We start from the raw sequence: 12,264 nt of genomic DNA on the forward strand, positions 1-12,264 counted from the left end.
TCGCTGCTGTCACTCACTGTCCCTGCTTCAATATGTCCCTGATTTTTTACTCATTTTGTGTGGCATATGAATTTTTGCTCATCCTGTGTGGCATAATGTGAATTTTGGTTCATTCTGTGTGAATTTTGGTTCATTCCATGTGGCACGTGAATTTTGTTAATTTTTTGCTCATTGCATTCTCTATAATTGCTCTAATTTAAATATTGGCTCATTCCATGTGGAATAATGTGAATTTTGACTCATTCCATGTGGCATAATGTGTAACAAGTACTAAATAGGTCCTAATATTGTAGTGCATACTATGTATAAGTGGTATATGGTGTGGTACACTACAAGTAAGGACATGTCCCCTTTTGAGTGGCCACGCTTTCTGGAGCCTGTGCGTGCCTTCATCGCATGCATAACTACAACCTTCACTTTTTCGTATCCCCACTACAAAATTTCCACTTGAACCACTGTATGTATGTATTTATGTACGTACGTACGTACGTACATACGTATGTATGTATATATATTTACAATTTTGTCTGTGATGACAATTAGAGTTTTAGTTTCAGTTTTAAAGTTCTCTTATGATAATAAGCACACATCTAAGGAAAATATTGATTCAGCATAATCATACCAAGGGCAACTCTTGCTGCTGATGCATCATAGTTGATCCAAAATGATACCCAGGATAATATAGTAATCAATATGGATGGCATATAGGTCTGAAGTATGAAGTATCCAATATTTCTTTTTAACTTGAAGCTCAGGGAAAGTCTAGGATAGGAACCTGAAATAAAAAATAAAGATGAAGTATGAGTTCTGCTGGAATAATATAAACCATCATTTGTTGGTCACAAGTCTGTATTTAAATAATATTTGTGAGCAAGTATTCCAAGGCAAGACTATGAATTAATTATTGTATAGAGTATCTGTCACACCGACTAACCTTAAAACATTTCTCAAGTTAACAGCACTTAGGAATATGAAAAATGAGTGCATATGTTATTTCATTACATTTTCTGCCAATGTCCTCTCACAAGGAAATATTACAGACTTTAAACAGGAAGCTTCTTATTTCAAATATTCAACCAGGAAAAAACATGTACGGAACATTGGTAATTTCCACTAAAATCAGAATAATTTAACCTCTTACAGCACCTACACAAAGAACATGTTTATTTGATATTATGAATGCCATGTCCGGGGGGTTTGAGCATATTTGCAACTGGTGCTTTAACAATTGTTATCTAATCACTTGAATATATTCTATAACAAATCTATCCATCCGAAATAAGGAATATTTACAAAAAAAGGGAACACACGCACACAGCTATAATAAATACCTGTCTGATTGTAATATACTGTCAAATTGAAAAGTGATATTATTTCTATTATATCATGAACGGACACATTTTTTCACTAGTGTACACTGGGGGTGACAGCCGCCGCTGGTACACCTGCCTTTTCTCACAGTATTACTTTGTATCGGGGCTGACAACCCCAGTACCAGCTGCCAGTTAGAGGCGCGCTCCTCCCAACCCTTCTTTTTCCTCATATACTCTGGGGGTGATTCTGGTTGACGTGCTAAGCAGTGTAAATTCGCTGTTTAGCGAGCCAACTAATGTTACCCCCCAGTTGAGCCAATGCCCGCCCCCTGCCGCTGTCCGAACATCCCCGCCGCTTTGTGAATTTATGTTTGCATAAACATTCATTCGCAGGGGAGCATACAGGGACAAAACCATTCAGTGTTCGCCGACCATCCAATCATTTTTCCCCTGTTCACAAATATAAGTCAGTCTTGACTTAAGTCAGACTTGACTGATATAAGTCAATCAGTCTTGACTTAAGCTTAAGGTGTCACATAAAAGGTCAATCCGCAGCTCTGCGGATTGACCTTTGAAAATGCTGATGAATTTACACTTATTGGAAAATATCTAATAAATGTCCATTTGTTTTGACCAATTATTGATTTATTGATTTTAAAAGTTACCTTTTAAAGAATTGGCATTGGTGATACAGCACACCTCTATTCTGTTTCTCTATTTCTTTTTCTGTTGCCTTTTTAACAGCAAGGTTCTATAGGGGTGCTGCTTTTCTATAAGCGCATTATTAGGGACACAATACTTTTTCCATATATATATACACATATATATATATATATATATATAAACTCCAAGTGTGACCCAGCACTCCAATATACCACTGTAAGGGTGCCCTGGTGCCTCCACTACGATGCCTGGTAGCAACAATATATCCAAGTATCCCGACAAGCGGGGGGAGGTGAGTGGCACTCAAGGGTCTGCAGTATTCAAAGAAATAAGCCGATGGCAAGTAGTAATCACAATCATCTTGATCGTGATTACTACTTGCCATTGGCTTATTTCTTTGAATACTGCAGACCCTTGAGTGCTACTCACCTCCCCCCGCTTGTCGGGATACTTGGATATATATATATATATATATATACACACACAGTATATAAGCACAGAGTATGATTCATGTACACACATACATGAATCCTAAATTTTTTCTTTTTGCAGTCTGCTAATTGCATATATATTTGGACTTTTAATATTTCTTGTTGTTGCCATAAGCAAAGTTATAAATTCCAACTTTGTTGGTACTGTGATTGCTTGAGTTCCCCCAATAGTTGTACAGTCATTGCCACTAAATAAAATGATGTATGGTATTTTTCATTTATGTGAGCGAGGGGAAATGAAAGAACCCCAAAATAACTTTAATAAGTTTGCTCCAATGAGCATAGTGGGTTATACAGACTGGATTGCGATTATCAAGATTATCAATATACTACACGTGCATTCCGATCATAGCGCACAAATGTGAGGCTACAGTATTTACCCAAAAATCTAGTATCTATTCTGATCACAATTTGCTCGCTAGTTTATTGACAGGAAGCCGTCATTTAAGAGTGGTCACCTGACATTTTTGGGGAGTTTCAGAAAAAATGCAGATGTGCCCAAGCATTTTCATTGAGGGCATGTGATGTCAGCTCTGGCCCCGATCAGTCTGTTTCTATTGCACAAGCAGAGTAAGTTCTGGGTTACACACAGACTGCACACAGTAGACAAATCATTAGATGGTGATTTAATGCTATATAATGCTATAAAATAATTATGGACAACAGAAGACCTGCCAAGCCTGCACACTATCACATACAGTATATTAACGCTTGTAACACTTGTTTGAAATACCTGCTGTTCATTTCTTACAGAAAGAGGTCATTTTATGTAAACTAACATATTGCTTTAACAGTTAAAGAATACATAGGGACCAGCACACCACCATTTGAAATGCAAAAAATTATTTAGTAAGAATAAAAAGCGTCACAGACATCAATCCAATAGAATAAGATCAAGTGCCATGGATACTTATCAGGACTTCAGAGGGAGCTGTGTGTAGGTGAACCTGCTTATCCCTTCCATGACCCTAGCTGCCCGACAGCTGTTTCGGAGTACAACCTCCTTCCTCAAGGGCATAGCTTTTTATTCTTACTAAAGAATTTTTTGCATTTCAAATGGTGGTGTGCTGGTCCCTATGTTTTAATCTAGTTCTGGATGGGATCTATTGGATATATTATTGTGTATTCTCTAGCACCTACACACATTGAACTATTGAGTGTGCGGTTTCTCCACTTCATTGTATATATTGAGACCAATATAATACAATCCTTGTATTAATAGGTTAATAGGATTGTATTATATTGGTCTCACCACTAGAAATTTTCGAGAACGAATGGCCAATCATAGACTCTCAATTAGAACAGCGCTATCTACTGGAAGTACGGACAAGCCTGTGGCACGGCACTTTCTTCAACATAAACATCAGATCTCATCTTTACGCTGTATGTTAATTGATCATGTACCAAAACCCCCCCGTGGGGGAAATCGGGAACTTATCCTCAAGAGAAAAGAGGCCCGTTGGATCTATGAATTAAACACTCTGGATCCACAGGGTCTAAATGAAAACAATCCGTTAAATATCTTTTTATAATGATGATAATATGATACAATGTGGTGACCGGTGGTAGCAGTGAGCTTGGTGTAACTGAGTGATGTGGTGGTGCTGTATTACATCCCCACAGTCTATTTATTTGCACTAACTCCTGTTTTTAATGTTGACTTATTAGTCTAATATTGCGGTGGGTGCAGTCCCCTGAGAATATGTATAAAACATTGTAAACTGCTATAGGATTCCATATATATTGGCATTTTTTCTATATTGCTAGTTTTGTATTTTATTTTTTTCTGAGTGTAAGGTCTGGACCAATGTACCCCAGCTTGCAGATCTCCAACACATATCCTGAGACACAGGGGATCTTGGAGCACTATCTCCAGTATTAATCAATCAGTCAGTAGGCTTAATTAGTCTGCCCACTATCTTTGAGCTGTCACTGGTAACAGATACCGCCGTCTTTGATGGTAGGATTTGATTCCATGATGCAACAGCATATCAGTGTAATTCGTTGGATGACACGCATATGACACGCAAACCCAGTTCCGGGTGCCGCCTGTATCTACCTGCGGCCTCAGTATATGTGGTTTCGCGGATATGTCAGCGTGTACACTACGGGTATCCGTAGTTGCTGGAACGCAGTTGAACCGCATTCGTCCGGTTCCGGGTACCGCTGCTATGGCACGGCGGCCTCGGGATACCTGGACGCGTTGGCTCCTGCAAATAGCGATATGTCCCATATGGTAAGATATGTTTCTTTATCTGTGTCATCACATAACATCTTTGGTTCTATGCACCTGTAGTGCATTTAGATCTTTCCCACACCAGTGTACTCAGTAAATATGAGAATGTGTTGTGATTGATTCTGCTGCTGGAGGGAGGCCCTCCTTTCAGTCAGGTGTTAATTATTTCTGATTAGTGCATTAATTCACTTCTGATTGGCTATGGTATATATGGAGTCTGCTGCAGTGTCAGTGTATGCCTGGCTTGCCTTGGTGACACACTGAACTATATCTGTCTGTCTTGAAAAAGGCCCTACGGGGTTGAAACGTTGACCTGACCTAAATGATGCCATACTTGGATTAAAAAGCAACTTTTACCTGCATTTGTTGGTGAGTGCCCTTTCTGGCCAATTGGACTGGAACTGTATATATATATATATATATATATATATATATATATATATATATATCCTTAACTCCTGTGTCGTTTCAGCTTTTATTGGCTTTATTGACTTTATGAAGTCCAGAGAGCCACTGTCAGCATACTATATACATTGGTCTGGCTGAGAAAGGCTGGAGTTTACAGAGGGTACATGGCAAGTATATTTTGATTTCTTGGGTGCTGGCAAACAACACAATCAGTCTATCTATCTATCTATCTATCGATATATATATATATATATATATATATATAGCAGTTTAGTCGGCACTCTCGTTGAGGTTGCAGCGCGCCGTGGTGCTTTCCCAGTCAATTCTATGGTGCATGTGTCTTGAGACCTATGACAGGGTCCACAAGGAGGAGGCGGCGCTCAACAGGCTTAGGTGTTTAAACCATCTTTATGGTGTACAGTCATTCATACATACAGTGTCATAGGTCGACGTTTCAAGACTGGTACAGTCTTTTCAACAGGACGTGTGCTGAAAAGTGCAATAGTGCTGTGCAAAAGAAGAAGAAGCAGAACTGTGAGCTCTCTTACCTTATATCTAGCAGCTATCAATGTGTGTTTCTGCTGATATATATATATATATATATATATAAATATTTAAATTATTAGGAATACCACAATTTATGAGCCATTTAGTCATCTATCCATTATTAGTTACAGTAGCATGATGGATACCAGGTACAGGAACATGATTAAGAATTGAATGGAATTGAGTGAATTCTGGTTTAAAAGTTCAGAGTATTACATTTTCTAAAGCAATTTAAGTGTAGTGTTGCCTTTTTATATATGACTGTAAAAGGTTATTAGGACTGATGACCTTAGCCAACCACTGAAGCAAATGATTAATCACTATCTCTGAAAACTGTAAGGTCCTATTTTCCCTCAGGTCATTATGACACAATAGTGAAAATATCTCTTTCTCTCAGATGTAACCTAGTAACACCCAGCACCTATGGATTTGTATATCCTAAATCGTTACAGTGAAATTCTATTCACGTTCTAGCTTTGGTTTAACAATATTACAGATTCTATGTTAGGCCCTATGCAAAATATAATCCATCTGCCAGTTTTTGAGATGTTATACTTTATATCAGACATGGGCACAAAAAACTAGGTGCCACTGCAGCTTCCATACCACCATTTGGCATTATTCAGCCTTAACTACTATGTAACTATGAAGCAAAGTATAGAACTAGAATGCAAACAAAGTACCGTATATACTCGAGTATAAGTCGACCCAAATATAAGCCGAGGCACCTAATTTTACAACAAAAAACTGGGAAAACGTATTGACTCAAGTGGGACCCTCACTCGAGTATAAGCCGAGGGGGGCTTTTTCAGCATAAAAAATGTTCTGAAAAAGTAGGCTTATACTCGAGTATATATGGTATTCCTTATTTCACATTTTCTTTTACACTATACATTTGTGTCAGGCTTGTACACAAAGTAAGAGACTATGGGGCAGATGTATTATAGCAGCGCTTATCGCGCCGCTATAATACTTCCTGCTTCGCCTCATTAGCGAGGCGAAGCAGGAGGGGAGACCGACAAGATATATTAACATCTTATCTGCCGAAGTGGGGGAGCGCTAACTCCTCCTGTCCCCTCCTGGAGATAGCGCATCAGTTTACACTGATGCGCTATCTCCTTTCCCTCAGCCGGCTGGACTGGGCATGCGCGGGGTCTCGCTACTCATGCAAGATCCCCAGCACAGCCCAGAGCTAACAGCAGGGACAGCGCTGTCTCTGCTGTTTAGATTGGGCTTCGCCTGCCTGCTGCTGGCGAAGCCAAAACCAGCATCAGGCGGAACGGTCAGCGATGCTGACCATTCATACATTCGGCCTGCTATCATATAGCGCCCCTGTCATTTACCGCGCGCTGGCTCCGTCATACATGGGAGAGTAGCGGTATCAGTGCACATAATGTGGGCTGATACCCCTTCTCCCCCATATCGAATGGTTATACATCTGCCCCTATATGCCTTATCTTGTCTGCCTCCTATCTGAACCACCTCTTTGATCTGAACCATTATGTACAAACCTCAGCTCGTCTCATATGCATCCATTCTCTTTGTGCTTTCTGTGCTATTCTCTGAACTTCCTCTGTCTGTGTCAGTTTCTCTGTATTATACATGGCAGCCTCTCTGTCCATCCCATCAATGTCAGAATCCCATTTCCCTTTCTGTTCCATACTCTCAGTTTCAGCCCCTCTGCCCTTCCCCTTTCTGCAACAACCTCTGACCTTCAACTGTCTGTGCTTTCTTTGCCTTTCCTTCATCTGTGTCAGAGTCTCTGTCCTTATCCTATCTGTTTCAGCCAGTGGCCACTGCCTCAAAGATTTTTGCTTTTAATATAAAAAAACTAGAGGCCAGTACAGGGTTGCCAAGCTACAAACTTGTATCAATTACTCTGCCTGGGCCAGTCTCTCTGGTTTTGCCTTGCCTCTCTGCTGTCTTTTATTCCTGTACATGCCATCGTTACTTTTCGTCTCTAGTCTCACCCAGGGTGAGATGTACTAATATTTGAAGAATGATAAAATGGAGAGTGATAAAGTACCAGCCAATCAGCTCCTAACTATCATGCTACAGTTTGAAAATAACAGTTAGGGGCTAATGGCAATTTATCACTTTGAAATGCTTTGTACATCTGGCCCCCAGACCCTTTGTCCTTCCACTGTGTAAACTAGCATTTTTTCTCTCTGCTAAGAGCTTTCCCTCTCCTGTTCTCTGTCCGTCTGTCAACAAAATCATTTTAAAAATACATTATGGATCCGAATCATCAAGCTCAGAACCCAATCAACACACGTGGTAATGGGGATTTAAGACATTGCTTGTTAGTGGCTTGTCATAGCCCTCTGGCATCCGGCCACACCCCTTCTGGCAGCATGGTCCTTCAGCAATCATGATAAGTCAGATGAAAAAACAAAAGGAGCTTCAGTTTTTGGTGCTTACTAAAATAATTTAAAGTCATAATATTACATAAAAATTGCAAAAATTACTATTAAATATTGTGTAGGGTTCCGCTGAACTAGTACCAAATACTGACATAGATGTTACAAAAACTGCCCAGAGCTAGTAGTTCATTATCAGTGATGTTGTGGAACACATGGTAAACCTTTAACGGACCATAAATAAATTAATACTGTTAATACACAGTAGCTGTAACATACTTTAAACTTATACCTAGATCAACCTTTACATAGGAAAGAGTAAGGGCCAGATGTATCAAGTATTAAAAAGTGATAAAATGGAGCATGATAAACAACCAGCCAATAAGCTCCTACCAGTCCTTTTTCAAATCCAGCTTGTAACATGGCAGTTAGGAGCTGATTGGCTGGCTGTTTATCACTTTCCATTTTATCACTTTCTGAAACTTGATACATCTATCCTAGGGTATTTTGTATCACTCCAGTCTAGTGACCTCAACCATGGGCCTTTAGTATTCATCAGGTACAATTTCCTCATAGGCAGATTCATTTTTCAAAGATACATGTCCAGTATTCCGTATGAAAGAAAGCAGAAACCTGCTGAAGAACAAAGTGCTTGTTTCTATTATTTGGCCACAGAATCCAACTGGAATAATGCAGCCATTCTAGTCTAACTTTTTTTTTAACCAATCAAAAGTTTTTTTTTCTTTCTCATTCATCTACTTCCAATTACTTGGAAGGTAATACAGTATGCATTGGAATGAATTTGGTTTGAAATACTTTTCTGTATTTATGTATCTTCAAATCCTTTCCAGAAATTGGACTTAGTGTCAGATAAAATCTTTGAATCTTTCATCTTTATCATTATCATTATCTTCAGACCAAGAATCATGAACTGATGGATGATGCTTCTTCAGAAGTGTTTTTCATGAGCATAGTGAACCCATGGAACTTCTCATTAAACCTAATTCACAAATCATATTATCTTAACTCAAAGTGGGAAATTTACTAAGATTTATTATTTATTTATTAACAGTTTCTTATATAGCGCACACATATTCTGCAGCGCTTTACAGAGAATATTTGAGCATTCACATCAGTCTCTGCCCCAGTGGAGCTTACAATCTACAGGTCGAGTATCCCGTATCCGAATATCCGTTATCCGAATTATTCCGAAATACGGACATTCCAGAAAGTGAAAATTTTTATTTTTTTTGCTAAAAACTCACTGGGGACATATGTAACAGCATCACTGGGGACATGATATGTAACTGGCACTATATATGTGCAAGACAATGATTGCTTGGCATTCAAATTCAATATCTGAGATAGTACATAAATTTTGTTTCATGTTTTGAAACCTTGTTTTTTGAACAATTAAAATATGTTTGTGTGTATTTTATGTGGTAATAAAATATATTTGTGTGTATATTATGTGTTTATACAGCATAAATGCAAGATACTTCAAAATACATCATTGAAATATTAAAATATTCCGAAATACGGAATAATCCGTTATCCAAAATTCTCCTGGTCCCGAGCATTTTGGATACGGGATACTCAACCTGTATATATTACCTACCACATGTACACGCACACGCAGACATTCTAGGGTTTATTTATTAACAGTTTCTTATATAGCGCACACATAAGATGTGGGGTGAGATTTAATATGATGAGAGTTTCAGAAAGTGAGAGATTTTGTGAGAAATCTCCAGTTTTTTTAAAGCGGCAATCATTTACACGGCAAAATCAAACTGGTTTTGCAGTATAAATGATTGCCACTTTAAAAAAACTGGAGCTTTCTTACCAAATCTCTCACTTTCTGAATCTCTTATCCTATTAAATCTCACCCGTGATTCTACTTCACATGTGATGTTGCTATGGGCAACCAATCAGATCATTTGGAAAGAGTGTATTTGAGTCTCAGGTCCTGCGCTCCTTCTCAGGCAGCCTTCGAAGAAGAGCACTAGAGGCTCGAAACGCGTCGGCACAAGTGACTAACGGACTGACGGATTCCAGGTGTACCTACAACAGTGCTTAGGTATTTGGGGCCACAGCAGGGTGCACTTCCGGACTGCATCCCTGCCACATTCCATCCCTTGCTGGCTCCAAATACCCCTAGGGGTAAGGATTCACCTTTTATCTGTTTCTACAAGAAATAAGAATTTTACTTGATTTTTTATATTACAAACATCTTTATCCTTTTTTCTCTATATTTTATTGTTTTTTATTGATTGTTTTTCATTGAATATTCACATATCAATAAATGGAATTTTATTTTAATTCTGGGCGCCTGTCAAAAATTATCACACCTACCCACATCCAACCAATCAGATCATGTCTACTATCTTCTAGAGGGTGCTAAATAAATAAGAAGTAGATTCTGATTGGTTGCCCATAGCAATATCACATGTGAAGTAGAATTTACATCTTAGTAAATTCCCCCCAAAATGTCAAAGATTGTCCAGTTTTAGTAAAAATAAGATTAGTCCCCAGTACTGTCATTATTTTTATGGTCCAATAGCTTATTATCATGCAAAGTATGTCTATTGCAATTGTGCATTAGTATCTTATTTATTGTGTTATTTGTAATGTATAAATGAATCGGATTTTAAAAAGATACAAGTTTTGATTACACAAATAATTGTGTATTATTATTTGTTAACAGAAAAATGACTGCACAGAATAACCCAGATTGAAGAGAAGACACGGGGCAATCATTCATCTACACTGCAAAACCAGTTTGATTTTGCAGTGTAAATGATTGCCACTTTAAAAAAACACTGGAGATTTCTTACGAAATCTCTCACTTTCTGAATCTCTCATTCTATTACATTTCACCCCTGGTTTCTCCCCGGATATTTAATTGTGGACTGATGCTGGATTTTTTTTAGGTAGGTGAAAAAATTGATGATAACAGACCTACAGGGGGAAATTTACTAAAGGAAATTTGTAAAAAAAATAGGTGTATTTGTATCCAGAAATACACTCATTGGTACTGCTTTCCTAGCACGGCGCCCATCTCATTGATTGTATGCCTTAAGTTTAAGGTACTTAAGGCATACAATCAACGCGATGGACCCGATTTTTTAATCTCATGGATCTTATGCATAAGATGCATGAGATCCATGAGATGCATGAGATAAAAAAAACGTGAGCCCCCAATAACCATTGTTAATGCCACCAGCACTATCATAGAAACATAGAATTTGACGGCAGATAAGAACCACTTGGCCCATCTAGTCTGCCCCTTTTTTAAACATGTTACCTCAAACCATATTTGATCCTTATTTTTTTGTAAGGATATCAATATGCCTATCCCAAGCATGTTTAAATTGTACTACTGTATTTGCCTCTACCACCTCTGATGGGAGGCTATTCCACTTATCTACTACTCTTTCTGTGAAGTAATTCTTTCTCAAATTTCCCCTGAATCTTCCTCCCTCTAGTTTCAGTGCATGTCCTCGTGTTCTGCTGCTCCTCTTCCTGTGAAGAATGTCTCCCACCTGTACCTTGTTAAAACCCTTGATATATTTGAAAGTTTCTATCATGTCCCCCCTTTCCCTTCTCTGCTCTAAAGTATACATATTAAGATCTTTTAGTCTTTCCTGGTAGGTTTTGTGATGTAGGCCATGCACCATTTTAGTTGCCCTTCTTTGTACAGTCTCTAATGTATTTATATCCTTCTGGAGATATGGCCTCCAGAACTGAACACAATACTCTAGATGAGGTCGTACCAATGACCTATACAGTGGCATTATTACTTCTTTCTTTCTACTGCTGATACCTCTCCCTATGCAACCAAGCATCTGACTTGCCTTCTTCATTGCTTTGTTACATTGCCTACCTGCCTTTAAGTCCCCTGAAATAGTGACACCTAGATCCCTCTCTTCCTCAGTAGTTTCCATTATAGTGCCATTTATACTATATTAAGTCTTTGGATTTTTGCAACCCAAGTGCATGATTTTGCATTTTTGGCATTAAACTGTAGTTGCCATGCTCTTGACCATTCCTCTATCAACGCCAACCTGAAGCGTGGTGAGTGCAGCGGTACGCATCCTCCGACCTTTTCATACCCCCACTATCCACGTCGGCGTGGAGTTGATTTTATATAGTGTGGCGAGCGGACGCGGACTACTTTACATGTATTCCACGTCCCCTCGCGGGGCTCGCTGCGCTCACCACTCTTCGGGCTCAAATATCAACTC

General features: G+C 38.8%; 1 protein-coding gene across 4 annotated transcripts in view; it reads right to left on the bottom strand.

The window, feature by feature from the left end:
* The window catches only part of GABRB3 (gamma-aminobutyric acid type A receptor subunit beta3), a 357,556-nt gene that overhangs the window by 17,695 nt on the left and 327,597 nt on the right, over positions 1 to 12,264 (bottom strand). For all 4 annotated transcript variants that reach the window (XM_083168571.1, XM_083168570.1, XM_083168573.1 and 1 more), the window contains one exon: positions 623 to 775. In XM_083168571.1, coding sequence (XP_083024697.1) covers positions 623 to 775 — 153 coding nt within the window. The remainder of the gene's footprint in view (positions 1 to 622; positions 776 to 12,264) is intronic.

The sequence above is a fragment of the Crinia signifera genome, chromosome 2 (assembly GCF_055691185.1).
Source record: "Crinia signifera chromosome 2, ASM5569118v1, whole genome shotgun sequence".
In the NCBI taxonomy this organism is placed as follows: domain Eukaryota; kingdom Metazoa; phylum Chordata; class Amphibia; order Anura; family Myobatrachidae; genus Crinia; species Crinia signifera.